The sequence below is a fragment of the Chelonoidis abingdonii genome, chromosome 5 (genome assembly GCF_003597395.2).
Source record: "Chelonoidis abingdonii isolate Lonesome George chromosome 5, CheloAbing_2.0, whole genome shotgun sequence".
In the NCBI taxonomy this organism is placed as follows: domain Eukaryota; kingdom Metazoa; phylum Chordata; order Testudines; family Testudinidae; genus Chelonoidis; species Chelonoidis abingdonii.
In genome coordinates, this window is record NC_133773.1 from 36,032,824 (window position 1) to 36,054,347 (window position 21,524).

The window sequence follows — 21,524 nt, forward strand, 5'->3', positions numbered from 1 at the left end:
ATGTTTCTTGCTTCTTGCCCTGAAAGCTATAGAGAACACAATCATCTAAAACTGGAGAAGACTGATAATTGTGGTGAGCCACCAGTGACCAGAAAATGGGGTGAGGGAATTCCAACCCAGTTGAGAGTCAAAACTGTTTACTTAAGAGAAATTTGTGTATGGACAGTGTGTAATGTATATGTTAGGGCTGTATTGATCTGTAAAAAAGTATAGAGGATAATGAATCTCAATTCAATACTTATCTTAAAGGAACCATTTTAAATTGATTTTAATTCATTAACTAATTCACAGATGTCCTTGCAAATTCCCTTTAAATTCAAAGAGTAAGTTCTGGAAGTTTGGGGAGCATACGGTGTATTCTTCATACATAAAATGCTGTGTCCATCCTACAAACTTTTTCTGGCTTAGCTGTTAGTCAGGGCACAAAGTATGATCCCTGACTGATATAGGTTCTTTTATACCAGTGAAAATGTGCTCTTCAGAGGAATAACTTGTTTCATTTGGGGTGGTGGAATAAGCTATACTGGTTTAAAAAAAAAACAAAAACCTTTGCTGGTATAGTCTGCATCCACACTGAAGTCCAGTGAAAGCATAGCCTCAGCATTCACAATGGAGTTATGACCAGGGCCCCCATAATACAGCACTGTATCCAAGGTTTCTATATTTAGATGTAATAGAGTTTGAATTTAAAAAAATTCATAGTAAAAGTTAGCTTTTCAAATCTTGTAAACATGTACAGTCTATGTACTTTTATTATGTCTGTGCTTTTACTAAAACCTCAGTGCCTCAACAAATGAAGTAGCTACTAGAACTTGTTTTCAGAGGGCTGAAAATGAGACAGAAATATAGAGCTGAATCCTCTTTCATCTTCTAAGGCACCATTATCCATGGGAAGTGAATAATGTGAAAAATATCATTACAGTAAAACTCATATCGTTTTGTTTTAATGACTGTGTTTTCACCAATAGAAAACACCCAGCTCAGTAGAGAGGTCCTGTGAAATGTTTTGAGTATACACATTTTTAGAATTCACATTTGAAGATACCAAGAAGAGAAGTAATTGAAGTCTTGTTTATTGGTGAGATGAAACTTAGAAAAAATTTCATTTTGGCTATAGGTTCATTTTCTTCCGTCTGCCTCTGTATCTCCTTTATACACCACCACCATACATGATCTCCCTAAGCAGCCAATATATAGTGTACTAAGTGGGCAAGTTTTCTGTTGCATCCCATCCTTTTGTTACATTTATCCTCTTCTGAGTACTTTGAGGCTCAGAGTATAGTAGAAATGATTTTCTTTCTGACAGGTATCTGTTATTATGTAATGAACTGCAGCTTTTCTATGCTTTACCTCCACTCAATTATGTAAAAAGTACAGCTTCTAGTGCTGTCTCCAACATGAAACTGAAAAAACCTGTCTTCAGAGCAGAAGCTGATTCCATGTAATGATACATGTTTGATCACGCTTGATCAAGTACGGTATTTCTGAATGTCAGATGAATGCACTACTTCTGGTAATTCCATAACAGGAGCTTTTCTTTTCCTCCAACAGTTACCCTGCTGTATGTGAATTCCTCCAGCACAATAACTTGTTATCTATACTCCGAGCCCACGAAGCTCAAGATGCTGGGTAAGTGTGTGGAGGGGGAGGGGATTCTTGCTTAATAAATAAACATTATTCATACCCATTGGCTTTTGTAGGAAAGGGTTTCCCTGAATCAGCAGGAAAAATAATCCTTTTTAGCAGTCTTCCAAATAAAAATGGTAAAGTTCCAAATCTCCCTTACTTTGTAACTTAGTGTTGATACTTAGCACTTATAGGGCCTTTTAAAATATAGCTATTTAAACACAAAATTAAAGCCTGAATGTGCACATCTGACGTTTCCCATAATAACCATTTCACTATAGTTTTGTAAGATTGTTGCTTTCCTATGGTAATTTGTTGCAAAGCAGCTGTACTTCACCAATAGTAGTGAAGAGTACAGGATGATCAACTGCATATCGAGGAGGCAAAGGATAACTGTGAAAAATGAGATTGGAAACTTGTTTTTAAGTGACAGCAACCACAGTGTTTTATTAATGGTATAAAAACAAACACCAGGATTATAGTGTCTGATCTTTTCTGCAACATTAGCTGAATTACAAGACAGACGCGTTTGATCTTATTTCAGGAAGTGGAATATGAGACTTCAAATAAGGGATGTCTCTTTAAAATAAGGGAAGAGGGGTCACTCCAGCAGGAAGAGTGAAAAGTGTGTAGCAATTGCTGGCTAGCTCCTTAGCTAGATTTGCAAATTTAAAAGTTTACAGCAGTGCTGGCACTTTCTGATCAGTCTTACTCTGCAGCTGTGTGCTTCTGGGGTTTTCTGCAGAGGCAATTGCAACAAAGCCCCCAGTGTGTACAAAAATATCTGCAGACTTAGGGTCAATGTTCTTTAATTAAAGTGCTGGGGGATGGGGAGGGAAATCTCACTGTTGCTGCTAGTTCCCTGAACCTCCTCCTCTGACTTGCCTGAAAACAGTTTTAACGTAGTTGGCCTTATATACCTTTCTTCGGAGTCGTGACTAACGGGGGAAAAAAAATCCTCAGGCCTCATCTGTCACTAAATACTACTGCCTTACACTGTCACATTCCCCTACACATCACAGTGAACAAAGATGTATGTCATGACATTGGGACACCCTGTGGCATGGAAGTCCAGACTGAGAGAGAAGCTTCAGACACCAGCATGGGTTTCTTAAAACTTCAGTGTGCACCTGTGGGTCACAACTGAGAATACCAAATTCAGGACAAACTGCTGAGAAATAGGGCTGACACACCCCAAAACTGGTGATTATTCTCCCATAAGATACACCAAACCAGCAACAAAAGTAAACTTCTGTCTCGCCACACTAACCAAAAAGAAGTAGGAAAAGCAGTCTCCTCAGGCATTCCAGTCCTGGATTCAACATCCAGACACTAGACTTAAAGATGAGTGGTTCTTTAAAACCAATTTCATCAAACAAAAGGTTCTTCTGATCCCAGAGGACCAGTCGCATACCCAGGTCAATATATAATTCAGATCTTACCCAATAACCACACTGTTGCCAATCCTTTAGTATCTAAAATCTAAAGGTTTATTTATAGAAAGAAAGAACAGTGAGAGTTAAAATTGGTTGAAGGAATCAAATGATTACAATAAATGCAAAGTTCTTGAATCAGGTTTGTTGCAGTGATGGAATACACTACTGGCTTAAGTCAAGTCTCTGGTTGCTTCCAAATCATTGGAAGATCTTCAGTCCCTTGGTTAGAATGCTCTCATTAGTATAAGTTCATAGTCCAGAGGTTTGAGCAGGAAAGAGACAAAATGGAGATATTTCCAGGGCCTTTTATAGCTTCTCTCCAGTGAAGGGAAACCCGTTGTTCTCACTGTGGACAATTACAGGTGACAGGATGGTGTTTGGAGTCACATGGGCTTTCATGTCCACGCATGATTTCACTTAGTCATAGCAGGAAAGTCCATTAAGTGTAGGTAGCCATCTTCCATTGTGAGTTAAGTGTTTTTTAAAGGGCCATTCATCTTCAATAGTTCCTTCACAATGTGCTGGCTTCTGGATTCTACCGAGAAGCAAATATTTGAAATACAGGTGTGGAGCCAGTACTTCAGATACAAAAATGATACATGCATACAAATAGAATAATCATTTTCAGCAAATCATACCCTTTCTATAGACACCTTACTTGGCACACTTTGTACAAGATTTGTTGCACGTATATAACAGTGGTAACAACAATGATCTACATGATCATATTTTATCAGATAACATCACAGCATCCTAAGAGGAAATGGTGTCATTTTGATTAGGAAAAGTATTTGTTTTCAGTATATACCATAGAGCAACCTTTTGGCTATCACTTATACTGGTACACAGGGTGGGGAGAATAGCTCAAGAAGCCTTCTTTTACCCTGTTATGCACAGCCCACTCCCATCATTCGTCTCAAGGTGGCTGAGCCCATGGCCCTGACTGCTCCTACCCACTCCTCTCCACAACCCTGCAGGACAGAGAGAGCTAGGCTGTCCAAGTATGGTGCAACACGCACACAGTGAGTGGCGTGGGGAGAACATTCTAAACTGAAATTCCGAAAAGCTATTTCAGTGAATTGATGTGATACTTTTCCTTTCATTTATGGACAATTGCCAAATTCTGCAGTTTCTTTTGGAATTATCAGAAATTATTAGAGAACTAAAGTGCAGTATTGAGTATTACTTGTGCCTTATTAGAGGGAAAATTCCATTTTGTTGGTTTGCTTCTAAATTCTGCAGGTGTCCCATTCCATTACTGATTGATTAAATATTGCCCTGCTGGGACAATATGCCTTTGGTCTGTATAAGCCAGCAGGGATGAGTAATGAAAATGTATAGGCATTAACATACTAGTCCATGGACTGGACTAGATTAGACATTCCATTGTGAGGCTAGCGTTTTTTTCCATGGGGGGAAGTATATTTCTGGGTGATACTGCATTGCATGGTTGTAAAATGATATAATTTGTAATTTCATGAATGTGCTTTATATTTTATTAATACTGATTTTGAAGCATAACACTCTGCTTGGGGGAGGTTACTATAGAAATGCCCGTGACCCTTGGTCCTCCAAGACATCTGCATTAGTTTACCTATTCTATCTCTTTGAGTATCTTATAATCCCTTTGCAAATTTATTTTGAGAAGAACTCTCCATCAATAGATGAAGAGTGAAAACCTGATCCCGTTGAAGTCAGTGGCAAAACTCCCAATGACTTCAGGGAGCCCAAGATTTCATCCAGAATGTGTAACGCTCCTCGTTAATATTTTCTTACCTACCACACTTTGCATAATTGGGTTTCAGTCACTAGGAACCAGCAACCAGTGTAGCTGCACTGGTACAAAAAACATGGAAATCACAATTTGCACCATTTGAGTTTACCTCTGCTTGAAATCACAGTAATCTCAACTATAGGCAAGTTCTAAATCTATAGCAAATCCTTCATGCATAGCTTTGAAGATAATTCGTGTTGCTTGTAACTTCACATGGTAAAACCATTTGGAGTGATCTGTTGCTTTTTTTGGCCTGTTTTAAGTCAGTGACGTTGTATGCTTAGAGCACTGTACAAATGATTAATAATAATATAACCTGTCATTTCCTTTAGGTATCGTATGTACAGGAAAAGCCAAACAACAGGCTTCCCTTCACTAATTACAATTTTTTCAGCACCAAACTATCTAGATGTATACAATAACAAAGGTAGGAGAGCTCTCTTCCTTTTGTTGATGCACAGTAGTAGCATTATCTCTTTACGCAAGCATTTTATGCAGTTTCCCGTTTTTGATTCTTTGTGTTGACTCTTTGTCCTTTTATTAGTTCATGCCTGTTTACTTTGTTACGAATATAAATTTAATGAGATGTGTACCAATCAGATGGGTATGTATATATACAGATAGCTACATACTTGTATGTTTCTGGCTTATATGTCCTTGGATACTTTTGTATTTTGAGTGTCAGTTGTTAAATAAAATTTTATTTAGGGAATTGAATTGGCAACAATTCTAATAACCGAAGGAAGCACTTTGTAAAATCTGTGGTTGAGATTTTCTAAGCCCTCTGCTACTTTTTAAAATAAGCCATCTGGCCTTTTGTTACTTGTAAGATTAATGGGCATAATATAGAAAAGTCTCAGTCCTAATATAATCTAGATTCTTATAGAGCCCATAGTATCTGAGCACCCTATTTCATGTTTTGTTTTGTTAATCATTTTTACATATAGTGCAAAGAGAGGAAAATATACAAAAACAAACTAGCCACTCTGTGAAGACTCAACACAACTTAAATACAAGTGGATGCAGCTAACATTAAGTTACTACAACAGTCACTACAGCACTTACAGTGACTGTAAGTTCCCCTAATGAGTTGCAGAAAAAGAGCTGTTCTAAATCAGAGCATTCCAATAACTCTTACTGCTAAATCCAATATACACAGCAGGATATCTTCACTTTCTGCTACTCCAGCTGGAATAAAACTAATATGCTTTGGTAGATGAACAGAGTGACCAGACAGCAAATGTGAAAAATCGGGACAGGGGTGGGAGGATAAAAGCCTATATAAGAAAAAGACCCACAAATCGGTTTTGTCCCTATAAAATCAGGACATCTGGTCACCCTATAGGTGAAAGAAAATATGGGGACTATAAAGACCTCCATAACTACTTTTTCCTTACCATGTTAATGAGGAGAGTTTCGTTATAGACTACCGTTTCCATGGTCCCGACCTATTAACCCATTACAAGGTGTTTTAGCTTTCCTAAGGGGACAGATGGAGTTTTCAATCCTTGCCTATAGATAAAGAAAGTATTTGGTATAAAATGTGCAAAAGAAAAGAGACTTCAGCGCTAGCATGATTTTAATAGGTTATTGTATAAAACTTCTAAGCACTTTAAAAAGCTATTATGCAAATGCTTTACTATATGTGAGGGAAGAAATTGGTTCACTGCTAGAAGCTAGATTTAGCATATTTTGGCATAATACAAATGCATGTTAACTTGCAAAAAAAAAAAAATTATTAAAGGTACACTACTACCAACATCAAAGCCTTGCTACCAGTAGCTATTTATGCAGAAAATAAAGGATGTAGGAACTGTGCTTAAGCAAATATATTTTGAGTCCTAGCAACACAGATCAGCACAAGAGACTTAAGAATTGACAGTGCAGTAAAGACAAATGTAAGGCAGTTTTGCAGCATCAACAGGTCAGGGCAAAGAAAAGTGTTGTTTGTGGGGGAGAGATTTCTGATCAAGCATATACCAGTAGTTCCCCTTAGCGGGTCCATAGTAGTGAAGTAGGCTGGACCAGCATTTCAGATTTGCCTGTAATTGTGTTTCTTAAAGTGTTAGTATTAGGAGTATGGGGGTTGATAGTACAGGCTTCTGTCATTATGGCAAGCATTTGACACACAAGAACAATGGTAAAATAGAACTCAGCATCTGATTTTTAAATCCCCAAATGTCAGGGGATGAACAGAGGAATGCCTCTCTATCATATCAGTATCAGAAATGAGTCATCTTACTTGTTCCATGATTTCTAGGTATGACAGACCACAGATTAGATAAGATGACCCAGTATTCAGAAGCCTTTCTGATAAAGAACCATTATGTTGCAAATTCTGATTATCTACAACTGCTGTTGACATTCAGGTGCTCAGTTCCTCTCCCTATTTGGTCCAAGTGAGCTAAAGTCAAATTAACAATGGATTAAGATCTGTTCCAATATGCCAGAGGATCACTCTCTCTAATGTGTTGCGTTTAATTAATTTAAGGCTGAGCCTAAATATCGTTTGAATGAATTTTTGTCAAAATTTCTTGCAAGGAAAAAAAAACCCACTTTCTCCTAAGATTGAGATGACTGGGTAAGGCATTCCAAGTGTGCTATAGAAACTTTTACACACTGCATTGCTTGTGCACTTCAGTCTTGCCTGCAATCTGCTGCTGACTCAGTCCAGGGAAAGAAAATGCCATGATTCTGAATGTCACGGTTTGGGATATTCTTTGTAGACTGTAGCTTGATTTGCAGCAGATCCATCCATTAATAATATAGTGATTCTGACTGGCCAATTTCAGTGGAGGTGAGAGAAGACCTAGTAAAGGCTTCCTACAGAACTGCAACTAGTGACTTACCAGCATGTAAGCTCAGGGGCAGAAACTGCATGTACCAAGACTGCATGAGGGAATGTCTGGTCCACGTCAGAGGAGATTGGGACCCGAGGAAGCATTGTGCCATTTTCCTCTTAGAGCAGTTCATGTTGACTGAGGACACTTTCTGAATTACAAACCTTAGTCCTTGTCCAAATTCACAGCATGTAATCTCTAAGTAAAGACGGTCAATTTATTTGAAGAGCTTCAGAAAATTCTAATTTGCTTCTGAGCTGTAATGAGTTAGAAATTGCCCTTAAAACTTCAAATTTGGAATCACATGATTTTTTTCAGGTGCCTCTGGCTTATACATTACAAACTACAGTAAAAGCTTTATTTGGCATGTTGGGGGAATGTGGGGTGCCAGTAAGTCAAGAGTTCCGGTTAACTGAGAGAGAGTTTGGGTGCAGGAGGGGACTCAGGGCAAGGGTTTGGAGAGCAGGAGGGGGTGTGGGGCATGGGCTCTGGGAGAGAGTTTGGGTGTGGGAGAGGGCTTGGGGCAGGAGGTTGGGGTGTGGGAAGGGTTTTGGGGTGCCGAATACGGGCAGCGCTCACCTCGGGGAGCTCCTCACAAGCAGCAACATGTCCCTGCTGCTCCTAGGTGGAGGTATGGCTAGATAGCTTTGCGCGCTGCCTCCTCCCGCAGGTGCTGTCCCCGCAACTTCCATTGACTGCAGTTCCCGCCCGGTGGGCGCTGCAGAGCCAGTGCTCGGGGTTGGGGCAGCACACTGAGCCCCCCTGTGACCGTTCCTCCACCTAGGAGCAGCAAGGACATATCACTGTTTGCAGGGAGCCAGGTAGGGAGCCTGCTGGCCCCACGCCAACTAGACTATAAACCAGACTTTAAATGAAGATCAGAAATGCCAGTTTATAGAGCTTTCTGGTTGATAAAGTGCCAGATAACAACTTTTATTGTAATAAAAAGTCAGAAATTTGCACCTAGTTTTGACTTACACCTGCACCTGCACATAAAATGGTATGTGTGGTTTGTTATATGTCGCTTGTAGATTAATACAGTAAGATTTTGAGGAAACTAAGAAGACTGGTCAGCAGACTAGAAGTGATGATCAGATATATTTTAATCTTTCTAATGAGCGAATGTGATGGGGCGCTGTGGTATCGAGAAAGGGTAGGTTGGAAGGTTTGCAATCTCAGAAGTTACACCAACATAAAACAATAGTAATGCAGCGATGAAACAAGCCCTAGTTACTTAAAAAGATAAAACTCTCAGCGATACAGGTTGAAGGAAATATGTTGCCCTACATTTTGCTATCTCGTGCTTCTTTGTCAACACAGCTGCAGATGTGGAATTCTTTAAGGTTTTTGAGGTGCCAGATATTATGGTGAGAAGCGTGATAGAAAAAAAAATTAAACTTTTTAGTGAATTATATGGTGCTCTTTAGTGCATTCTGTAGCTATCTGCATATAAAGAAAAATGTTCTGATAGGAAATACTGGTACATTCATGTTTTTCCAGTGTATGACCCTTGTTTGATAAGAAATGCAGATCCCCAAGTGCAAGAAAATAATCTTTACCTGATTGTGATATTTTAAATATGATGGTTTTATGAGGCCTTGAGGAAAAGGTATGTTGAAACAAAAGCTCCATGCATATTGCATGGGTGAGTGCAGCCATGTCTGTGAATTGCAGTGAGCCCATCACGATCTGTTATTCCCAAGTCCACACACGAAGCCAAGCTAAGATTTTATCAAATGAGGCACTTAACAGTACTGCTGTACTATATAACAACTTTTCTGAAGAGTCATGTCTATTTCTGAACAATGTTGAAATTCCTTATGGCAACAGGATATGGAGGGTAAAGAATAGAGTATTTGTTGATCAGTAGCCCATGTACAGTATGTAAGTATTTTAACTTATTACAGTATTTTTCACTTTTGTTTTTTACATTTGTTTAGGACATCAGGATGTACAGTAGTGCTATTTTTGCTGGGACAATGGATACAGAAATGGGAAATTGTACAGTACTCAGTGGTAGTCAATCATTTCTGTTTGTCAATAAGTTTATATTTTAGTGTCTGACTGTCACTTTTAAAAATAGAGGATTTTTTGGTTGAATGAACAATTTAACTAGCTATCTGAAGGCAAATGCTTGTCTTGGAGGGTTCGTTTGTTTGTTTGTTTTTAAGATTACATCTTATAACACTGATATATCCACTGGGGAGTTGGAACATTTTGACAAGAATAACAGGATATGTCTTCCTAAACCCTTTAAAGTCCACAGTGTGTTGCTAATACAAAAAATGAGATCAGGAGAGAGAAACAGATTATGCAAGGGGATCTACAGTACTATAAAAAGCAAGAAAGCAGCCTCTACATTGATTATTTGCGAAACATTCATTAATGCCCTAGAAAAAGGGGTAAATAGTGTGTTTAAGAAATTCACAGAAGACAGCAAAAAGGGAGATGTTGTGGACACCAACTGAGATAGATAAGTAATCCAAAGGGATATAGAAAGACAATAACAAAATTAGTTTTACCTTGGAAAAGTGCCCGGTAGCACATCTCAAAACAGAGATACTTGGGAAATAGTACCATAAGGGACAGAGGAATGATGTAATAATCTGATTTGTTTATCATCTTTGTTTTATCATATCGAACCTATCAGTTTTCTCTAGCATTGCTCACTGTGCTTATATAAAAGACCACCTGTTGTCATAGCAACAAAGATGATACAAAATGATTAGAGTATAATTGCCAGTGTAAGCATGTTCACTACAAGTGACTTATTTGATCTACTGATCAAAGTCCCAAGAACTGGGAATTTGGCTATTTCTTTGGGAGAAATTATTCTATGGTTTAAATAGAACTTACTGTTAGGGAAGGTTTTCCTGGTATGTTCAACCTAAATTTTTCCTTTTTATATTTCATCCTGTTACTCTAGTCATAACCTTGTGTACCACATTAAATATTTCCTTTCCCTTTGTTACTATTTCCACCCTCCAGTATTTTTACCACCCCTTTTCCCCAGCCTGCCCTGTCATGCATGAAATGTAGTCAGTAGTTAGGCCAATCTGTTATACTATATGGGAGCACAACTCATGATTCCATTGTTAAAGTTGAGCTTTTCACTTTAAAGCAGGGATTCCAGTGCTTTGTTTTGTATATGGAATGCAGTATATCCTCCCCAAAATTACAAAATTTATTCTCTGAGCACAGAATGAATTTTCTGATCATTTACAAGCAGGGTTGATTGATTAGTTAGTAAAAAATTAATTTTAAGATGATTCCATTAAGAAATTTAGCACCCAATGTCAAACCACGTTTTTCCTGAAAGATCTTAGTGTACGAATTACACAGATGCTTCAGATGTCCTTTATAGCAACACTCATGGAAACTCTGCATAGGATACATCTGAAGACTTCTTTTATAATTAATAATTTTTTCTCATTATTCATAACTGAAAGTTTCTCCTTTTACGGAGGCTGAAGAATCATGCTCCATTACAGAGATTTCCGCTGAGAAATGGCGTATTTCAAAATGATTGCCATTCCTGATTGTTGTCAGTGGGACCAAGGTTATAGATTGCCCCCAGTTAGATGATTGTCTCAATTTCACCACCAGTTTCCTATTGTTCTAAAGGGCACTGAGGCCATAAGATACTGGCTTCACTCTCTTAGGAAATAGTAGGAAGCAGTGACCGTTTTGTAAGAGTGACACAATGAAAGGAGAAAAGAGAAAACCTAGTATATATTTAAAAATCATTTAAATCTAATCTGGGGCCACACATTCTAAACTGTCTTAATCTTATCTATGTGGTTATTGCAAGATGTTGCTACCCAGCAGGGTTACCTGGATGTCCTGACTCTGCATTTCTATATCTTAATATGTGTGAATTTAAGGGTAACCTTAATTCTGAATTTCTTGGATTTATAACTCTTGATTTTGGAATAATTGCTACATCCCTGTCATGTTTGTTACAATAAATTTACTGTACTTGCAACCTTAACTCCCATATTAAGAGTTTAACTCTTTGAATCTTTCCTCATAAATCAATACCTCAGGTTACCTGATGAATTTTCTTGCTCTTTTGTGGAGCTGTTTTTTTTCAAGTTGACTCTCATTTTGTTCACTTTGCCCTTTATAACTTCTCTACATTTTTTTCCCCTCACTAGTGGTCAGAGTTCCTCCCTGTTCAGGATCCACAAATCCAGTCCCGTTAGTATTCTTGACCCCCTCTTCCATATCCTAAAAGGAGCTGTTTACTGCCCATGTACATTACACCAACTCTTGCAGCATGTTACTAGACATTGCCCTCAATTACACCCTAGACAACCCACCAAGATACCTCTCCTTAACTCAAATCATTGCTGTTTTATCTTTGCTGTTTGCTTACTGAGCTGCCAGTCATCAGCCCACACTGGCAATGTTAATATGTTCAAATCAATACAAATTAATTTTGTGAGAGATTGTATCAAATGCTATACTAAAATCAAGATATAATTCCTTTCATCCAGTAATTGTTGGTCTTTCAAAAAAAAAAGGTACTCAGGTCTGATTGCCAAGAGTTACTCTTCATGGGTGAAATCCTGCCGTCATTGAAGTTATTGGAAAGTTTTCCATTGACTTCTGTGGGGTTAGGATTTCACCCCATAAACCTGTTCTTTTTATGGATCGTGTTTTTCTTATCCGTTTAACAAAAAAGTCCAAAAACAATGAAAAAAAATCCCTGCCAGTGACTAAAATTCTGTCTTCATAAAACAGTTAAAGTTTTGAGGGGGGTACCTGTAATATATTTTACATTGTTAGCAGCTGATGTCTCACAAATTACTAATGTTAGTAATCAATACTACAATTTGCAATTCCACATAGGTAGATTATATAAGATGTTATAAAATATTGGTTCCTAAATCTCCATGTTCCTTAGGATAGTGATTGCTAAAATCATATTAGAATTCATATGGCTATTAATCAAACCATAAGTTTCTTGCTCTGGTTTTTTATCATAGATCTTAAAACTACAACTGGCTTCTTGATGTCATAGTGCTTTTGTTGGTCCTGATCCAGGAGTGAATGTATCAAGTGCCAGATCTTTGGACCAGTGTGATTTCCACTTAGTGACATCACTGATGTTCAAGAGATTCAATTTTCTCTTTTGTCTTGATTGTTTTATAATTGAAGGAATGCATCCTGTGGCTCCCTTTTTTTTTTTTCACCTCAGTGATCAGATACCCTGCAAACTAGTGCTCATGAAAAATTCCAAAGATAAATGTTATTCCAGGACAGTTGGGTCACATGCAACAGCTAAGGTTCCCACTCCTTTTGGCACCGAGTTTATTGGAGGAATGAGGGAGATAGAATCTCTCCTGATACAGTAACTCCTCACTTAATGTTGTAGTTATGTTCCTGAAAAATGTAACTTTAAGCAAATCCAAGTTCCCCATAAGAATTTATGTAAATAGAGGGGGGTAGGTTCAAGGGAAATTTTTTTTCACCCAACAAAAGACTATATATTATATATACACACACAGTATACGTTTTAAACAAACAATTTAATACTGTACACAGCGATGATGATTGTGAAGCGTAGTTGAGGTGGTGAAGTCAGAGGGTAGAAGAGGGTGGGATATTTCCCAGGGAATGCCTTACTGCTGAATGATGAACTAGCACTCAGCTGAGCCCTCAAGGGTTAACTCGTTATTATGTAGCCTCACGCTCTACAAGGCAGCACAAATGGAGGGAGGGGAGACAACAGGGCAGACAGAGAGAGACACACCGTGTGAGAGCGAGAGAGATTCGCACTGCCCCTTTAAGTAGGCTGACCCCACTCTAAGTACACTGCTTTGTTAAGTAGATCAGCAAGCTGAGACAGCAGCAGCTCCTAGGAAGTTCCCCCTGTCTTGAGCCATGTCATGTTGTCCGTGCCCCCCCCAGTAAAGATGGGGTAAGTGGGGTGCAGGAGCAGAGGGGAGGGAGACCCCTGACATTAGTCCCTTCCTCCCCCCACTCTGCACAGCAAGCAGGAGGCTTCCGAGAGCAGCTCCAAGGCAGAGGGCAGGAGCAACACATGGCAGTGTGGGGACAGACAGCTGCACTGCGCGGCAATTGATAGTCTGCTGAGCAGCTGCTGCACAGGGAACTTAGGGGAGCGGGGAGCTGATGAGGGGCTGCCAGTCCACCCTGGTTCCAAGCCCCCACCAGCTAGCTCCAATGGACTGCTCTTCCTGCAAGCAGTGGACAAAGCAGGCGGCTGCCAAACGACGTTATAAGGGAGAATTGCACAACTTTAAACGAGCATGTTCTCTAATTGATCAGCAACATAACAACGAAACAACATTAACCAGGATGACTCTAAGTGAGGAGTTAATGTACTCTGAAGTTACAGAAACATCTGAACTAACAACAAGGAGCTTCTTCATTGGTTCAGAAGCTCTCCTTTCTATTAGGGAAGTACCATTAGAGCTATGGAGGAGAAGCTAAATATCTCATTTCAAGAAACAAAATAGCAGGGCAGGGAGAAGAGAACCTCTAGGTTTAAAAAGGTCAGGTAAACTGGTAATGTTGCCGGGAAGTGTGGTGTTCTTGACGCAGCTGCAGTTTTGCTCCTCCCTAAAGCACTGCAAACTACCGTCTTCTAAACTGTAGTCTGAATTATAGGAATAAACCAGCTCTTCCTGTGATTACATTATAAGGCATCTTGCTTGGTTGCGTAACACAAAAAACTAATGATGTTCTGTACCATATTTGAAAATTAAAAACATTTAAAATTACAAATTTAGAAAAGTCTGTGTGGCACTTTGAAACTACTGTGCAGTATTTTTTTTTCTTTTGTAAATATGATGTTACATAGGGGAATTTCTCTACTTTATGTGTATCTGTTATACAGTGTATTTCTCCTTCGCTGGCCAGGTAATTTATAGGAAACTTCACTACCCTAGAAATAGGAGGAAAAGTTTGAAATGAAGTGTCAATTGTTATTTTAAAGCTAATTCATATGGATGTGCAGTTCAAATAGATGCATTATTAATCTGGTGTAAGTGAGAGTAGCATTTAGAAGATCTCAGAATCAATTATTAATTTCCTTCACTTTTTTGAAAGAATACTAAAAAGCATTCATATTTTGGCTGATGTTTCACCTACTGCCCTGTTAATGAATATGGGGCATTTCTAGAGACTTCTTCCCAAAGTTAATTGTAAAAATTCTTTTTTTAACTTTCTCAATTTTTTAACATTTCCTTAATGAATGGAAAAAAGAAAAGTGGGGGAGGGAAACCAGCTAAACTCAGTAAAATGATTATTTGTGAGCATTAGTGCACTAAATACATCTTCAAATAATTAAATACGCCTTTTTCATTTGGCTTCCAAACAGCCTTGATTCATTCTTGCCGCACAGCCAGTAATGAAATACATGCTTTTCCACATATGAAGAGAATGACTCTTGATCTCCTTTTGGTGACCTCAGGCAAAATATGAAGAATGCTTATTGAAAGGACTGACATTAGCTGTCCCATTTCTGTTGAAGTCAGACAAGCAGTGCTTAGCCACCTCCTTTTACTGGAAAGCAGCGTAACCAACTGTGTGACTACAGAATGCGCAAGAGTCAAACATGATTTATTAAACAAAAATTGTCTGATTGGGCAAGGAGATTGCATAAATTATGTCAGCCACCTTCTATACCCTGAGAAATTATGCTCCAGAATGTCCTGGGCCACCCAGGTACCATGATGGTTGGCACAAAATGGAGGGATTGAGAAAGAGAAGGATTCTTTTTAATACATCTGAAGGTCACATAGCCCCTTGTTTACAATGTGGATTTAAGATTATTTCTTCGAGGAAATAAAGATAGAATGTATTAAAGCAGCAATATCATATCTGATTTATATAGACCAGGTGTGGGAAAGAAGTGAACGGGGGGTGGGGGATTATTTCTCACTTGCATACAGTATTTTGACAAATGTAATCTTAAACATTATTGACATATAATATAGTCATCAGGTCTTATGCAAATATTGACTTTAGTGGTATGTCTACATTGCAGCTAGGAACACACCTCTCATCCGGGATAGATGGGTACTAGAGGGGCTCGAACTAGCATGCTAGAAATAGCGATGTAGATGTTGTGGCTTAAGCTCTCCTGATCCCCCTAGGCATGAGATTCCAACCTTCAGACCAAGCCACAACATCCACACTGCTACTTTTTAGCATGCTAATTCACGCTCTGCTAATATGAGTTTGTCTACCCATGCTGGGAGGCCTGTTCCCAGCTGCTGCATAGACATACTTGAAGGCCTCATCCACACTTGCAGTGGCATGTAGGATACGTGCCACAGCAAGAGACACGCTGCGTCCACACTGCTGCGTATCGCTACATGTGGCATTGAAAGGCTCGGGCAGTAGGGAGGCAGTGAGGAAAGGCTCTGGCAGTGGGGAGTTGCTGGAGTCTCCTCCTGCTGCCTCTCCCCTGCCAGAACCTTTCCCGACAGACAGAATCTTTCACTGCAGTGGGGAAAGGCTCCAGCAGAGGGAAAGAACAGTGCTAAAAATAGCGGTGTACACAAGGGAACCATTGCTCAGACATGTAGAGAGCCATATAGGATATATACACTAGGATTCTGGTGTGTCTGTACTCTACTTGCCTAAGCATACCTCACCATCTGCTCTATTTATACTCATGCTAGTGGGGCATGCAGTGTCTGTAATCTACATGCCACCATAAATGTAGACCTATCTTAAGTTAACACTGGCTCCTGGAACAAAGTTGCCCACTATGAATGAAGTTCACCACTAAAGACTTAGCTGGTTTTCAGGCAAATTGAAATGAATTCATACAAAGGTAGATTTATTTCCCACACAACTACCAGTGTACAGTATAGTGTCACTGGATTAGTAATTGTTTGCTGACATTTCACTTATGCCATTGAATTGACATCACATACACCATGGAACTGGATTGCTGTTAGCAGAACAGACTGAAGTGATGTGATCTTAACCACTTTAACCACAAGCAGTAAGCATCATAAAAAGGATTACGTTCAGAACTAATGCTTAAATACTGGTGCATAATATACGAGTAAAGTTTATCTAAAAGGTCTTTTAGTTGTCTTTTAAAGGCACACTATTCCCTTTTTCTTTATAAATTCAATTTTAAGTGATCTTTATTTAAAACAAATATATAAATGCACAATCAGAATGGATGTGTCGCAGCATCACCATTGTAATGAATGGTGATTCCAGTATGTAGTATCTTAGTCCCATATTGAATAAATATTTCATCTGGGTTCTCCTCCAAACTTCATTGTTCAGGGCTTGTGTGTCATTGTGTTATGCTAATAATAACTACGTTATTTTATTTTGGCCATATCAAAGATAACTTCCTTCTACAAGCACAGAAATATTTAGCTTTTATATTTCAGAAATATCTATAATAGTCTCTTTTGTTTGTTATTCTGTAGCACATTTATAGAATTCAAGTTCTATTGCTGTTTTTGACCTCTGGTGGGGATTGTCACACATGCAGTTAATGTTTCTTTTTCTTTCCTTCCTCTTAGCTGCAGTATTGAAGTATGAGAACAATGTTATGAATATCAGACAGTTCAACTGTTCCCCTCACCCATACTGGCTTCCAAATTTCATGGATGTGTTCACTTGGTCCTTGCCATTTGTTGGAGAGAAAGGTTGGTAACTTGCTGTGCTCGTGGAAGCCACAACATGAAGTGGGATTGGAGGTTAGGGTTACCCAAGCACCACTACTATTAACAGTTCCACTGGGCTGGGTTGCATGGCTGTAAATAACTTGGAAGTGGATCTAAGAGAGAGGTTTTTTGAGGATGTAGTGATGAGGCTACATCTGAAGTAACGCTTCAGGGAGTGCAGCCTTGACCATTCCCACATTCTGCATCTTTTATGATTTTTGCTTTTTTCAGCGCAGAGTAATAACAGCTGTGCCATGATCAGAGTGCTCTGGAAATAGGTTTCCATTTCAGTTGGAGATAAAAGTTGTGGATTCACTTCAATTTATTTAATGAACTCTTTGGGCATTGTGATATTGCCATTTGCTGGTTGGAGAAGACCACACCAGCTGTGTCACTGTTATATATACTTCACCAGCTGGCCTCTAACCTGCTGATGCAGTCATGCATTTCTCCCTTGAGCAGTACATTCAGATCATGTCACATTGGTACCCACTGTGCTCTTCTTTTCACTTGGTTTTCTGCGGGGGTGGAGAATCCCTGAAATATGACATCTCACTAAGCTGTTCCAGCCCTGAAACGGCCATTAGTTTTGTGCCTTACCATACTACAGAAATATCATTGTTGGACAATGACATAGGCACTTTGTGACCACTTTAAGCTGTGACTGGCAAGTACACAACTGGAGGCGAGACCATTTTGGTCCAAAACATGAAGCATGAATATTTAAAACCCAACAGTTCAGCTGACTTAAAACTAGAGAGCTATGAAACTTACTTTGATCCTTGCAATATGATACAATGCGTAGCTGCAACAGCAGTTACTGCCAGAAAGTTAAAATGAACTCTTACAAGCTGCTTGGAATAGTACAATTTTATCTTAATAGGCAACTGAAAATGCAGCCTGCTGTGGCTTTACTTACAGTCATGATCAGCTCAGTTTTCAGTTATTCATTTATACTCTAAACAATGGCTCTTTGAAAGAGTGGTTGAGGTAAAGCCAATAGTGCGATGCCCAAGGGCAGGTGAACAAGACAGGCAATTCTGAGGGCAGGGTGTGGCAGCAAGGCATTTGTTGTCTCCATGCGTCTTTCCACTGGTAGAGGAAGTTCTGGGGTCCTTGCTGACGTGTCTTTTTCAGGCTTTTTAAAAGACAGTAAAATGAATTCATTTTGTTAAGCCATAAATATGGCCAATCCCAGTTTTCAGGCAAATCATGCTTTTTGGCTCACATGTTAGACCTTTGTTGCATATTCTGCAGATGGTCCCCCAGAAAACTCCTACAGACCGTAAAGAACTATTTGGGGTGGGAATGCAGAACATATAGTAAAGATCAACACTGAGCATCTGATCACAGGATTTCTCCTTTTGTTCCTGTTTTCTCTCCCCTATTTTCCATGTCCCACTCCATGCTCAAGTCCTCAGTGATACTTCTGGTACTTTGACTGAAAATCCAGAATTTTTATTAGAGGAATCTAGCAAAATAAAGCTGTTGAACATATGTTTTTGTGCTCTACATAGGGTTCTTTTTTTATTTCTTTAATAGATTTTTTTTCTCTCAAAGGCCAACCAAGGTAGGAAGCTATATACGTTACACAGTGTTAGTTACACCAGTCCTTGTCACTGTGGAAGTGTTTCCACTAATACTTCAAGTGAAGAAGATAAATGCCTAACTAATTTATGAACAGTAGAGTTCTGTTCATCTTTTGACTGTGTCAAACCACTGTGGCTATCACAGAAGAGAATTTTTAATAGCCACCCGATTTGAAATTAAATCTCCAACCTTTATAGCTAGCGCAAGTCCAGACATGCCTGGTAGCACTTTTAATGATGCTTAATACATGTAGATGTAGTGGAGTTTTTCACTTGTCTATCTGCTAATGATTTGACATTTTTACATAGTAACCCAGTCTTTTCTAGAATTCTAAATACCATCTCCTGGCATGCGTTTTGGCTGTTTTTGCACTGTACACCCTCTGGTCTGTCTTTTACTGCCACTGGGTCTGAAATGGGCTAAGAGTGGTTTAGGAACAGCTTGAAGCAGACTGCTTGGAGTGCAAGTTACAAAATAAAGAAATTAAAAATATTGCTTTTTCAGCAATAATTAAATATCTACAGTAAGTCCTGATCCTAGAGATACCGTCAATTTACATTAGCCATAGAACATTGTTTTATTAAAATGAAATAAATATTAAAAAACATTAATATGAACAGGATCGTTTTCATGATCTATTTTATCTTACTTATCAGTATGGATATCTTAGTTGCTTATAAAACCTCCAGGTCTGGGAATCCCAAACTACAGCATTTTATCCAGTGCATTTTACCCTAGACCAGTCTAGTTTCATTGTCCAACCTGAATGAAAAGACAACAGTAAAACTCCATGACCAGGGAAAAGTAAAACAGGATTTTAAAATTATTTTTGTTTTGTTGTAAACTAGGTTGCTGCTAGTGACTCATAGAGAACATGCTTTTTTTTAAAAAAAAAATATGAGTCGTCTTATTGCAGCGTGCCTTTAAATCTGACCATTTTTACTAGGAAACCATATAAACAACCCCTTATTAACCACATGAGATCTTCGGACCAAAGTTTATATTACTACAAATATAATATAATGTGCAAACAGTTTAAAAATTGGATGAGGTGCTATTTGTTTGCTTATATTCATTAACACTATTATGCTACAGCCTGCTCTCAGACTGATGAGGAAAACTCACCATTCATGTTTCTCATTTATTTTTCCTCTCCAGTGACAGAGATGCTGGTAAATGTGCTGAACATCTGCTCAGATGATGAATTAGGGTCAGAGGAAGATGGTTTTGATGGTAAGAGCTTTCTGCCCTCCATTGAGATTGTTTGTTTGTTTTTTGCTTTGAATTTATTTGTAAGTCTCAGTTACTAACATTAGGGATAGTGTCCTGGTTTTCTGGATCTCATTTAAGTTCTTTCACATTGCTGAAAACAACAGTTTGTGCTGGACATCAATAGATTTGCATTATGCATGGTTTGGAGAGAATTCATTAAACTCTCCCCTTTGCCCACTTCCCACCCAAGCCAAAAGGGAAAAAAAATGTTACTTGTCCTAGTTTTAAAGAAAGAAATTAATACTTTGACTCCTTTCATGAAAACCAAGATCTGCTGAATATAAGGGGCCAGGTAGTGCTATTGATTTTTAAGCAGAGCTACCCAATGATTCCAATGGGGAGTTTTACTTAGAATCAATGGCCTATATGGTCCAGAGTGACTTTCTGATGCTTCTGGAATGCTAGATACTGCAGATTTGGGAGAATGGTACCCAGAACTGAAGAAAACTCTCCTTTGGATCCTTGAGTCATTAGAAAACCATTTGAACACAGTCACTAGCTTAGGAAGGTTGTTAATTGCAAACACAGATATAAAAGGGACATGTTGCTGACCCATTCTTTCTGAATAGAAAAGGAAAATCTCCATTAGTGCTCCATAGAATTGATACTGTATGATGATGAGTGACCTCAGATCCCATTGACTACATTGTAAAAGGCACTCAGTGTTTTTGGGATTTGGTCCCATGAAAGTAAATTCATTTATTCTATTATCCAGTGTTTCCTGTCAGAACTAGTGCATGGTAAGTGAATACTCAAATTATATTTATAATCCTGTAGAGCAGTCTTTGTCTGCAAGCAAACCTGTACTGTACTTCTTTTTATCTTCAAACTAGTTCTCCATGGTTCCTTGATCTCTTGAAAAAAAAACTCTTAGGCACTAAAAAGAGACAGAGGGAAACATTAAAACTTGAGGGAAAGAAAGAAAGAAAATCAGAACACAAAGCATGAAAAATATCACTACAGAACATAAACTAAAAGGAATTTGGTAATAGGTTTGTGGAGAAGAGCAAAAAGAGAGGAGAGGTGAAAAGTGTATCAATAAGTAAGGTTTGAGACAAACATTTTATGAATTTAACTGTTCTCAGTTAAAATGGCATCTTTTAAAAAGCCTCTGTTTTTCTTTTATGAAGAGAATATGCCATTGACTTTTACAATTCACAAACTGCAAAGGAGGGGGGAAATAATAAGTTTGTTTCCCTTCTTTTCTGAATATTATTTTGCCGTTGAAGCCAGTGGAAATTCCACTGGTGGAACAGCTACACAATTGAGACTTCAATAGTTCTCCTTGAGGATCAGGCAGAGAGAATGCTTC

General features: G+C 38.6%; 1 protein-coding gene across 2 annotated transcripts in view; it reads left to right on the forward strand.

Annotated features, from left to right (window-relative positions):
* PPP3CA (protein phosphatase 3 catalytic subunit alpha) overlaps positions 1–21,524 on the forward strand; it is a 316,752-nt gene that overhangs the window by 267,161 nt on the left and 28,067 nt on the right. For both annotated transcript variants that reach the window (XM_032763032.2, XM_032763033.2), the window contains exons 7-10: positions 1,552–1,629; positions 5,169–5,263; positions 17,207–17,332; positions 20,099–20,173. In XM_032763032.2, the coding sequence (XP_032618923.1) occupies positions 1,552–1,629; positions 5,169–5,263; positions 17,207–17,332; positions 20,099–20,173 (374 nt within the window). The remainder of the gene's footprint in view (positions 1–1,551; positions 1,630–5,168; positions 5,264–17,206; positions 17,333–20,098; positions 20,174–21,524) is intronic.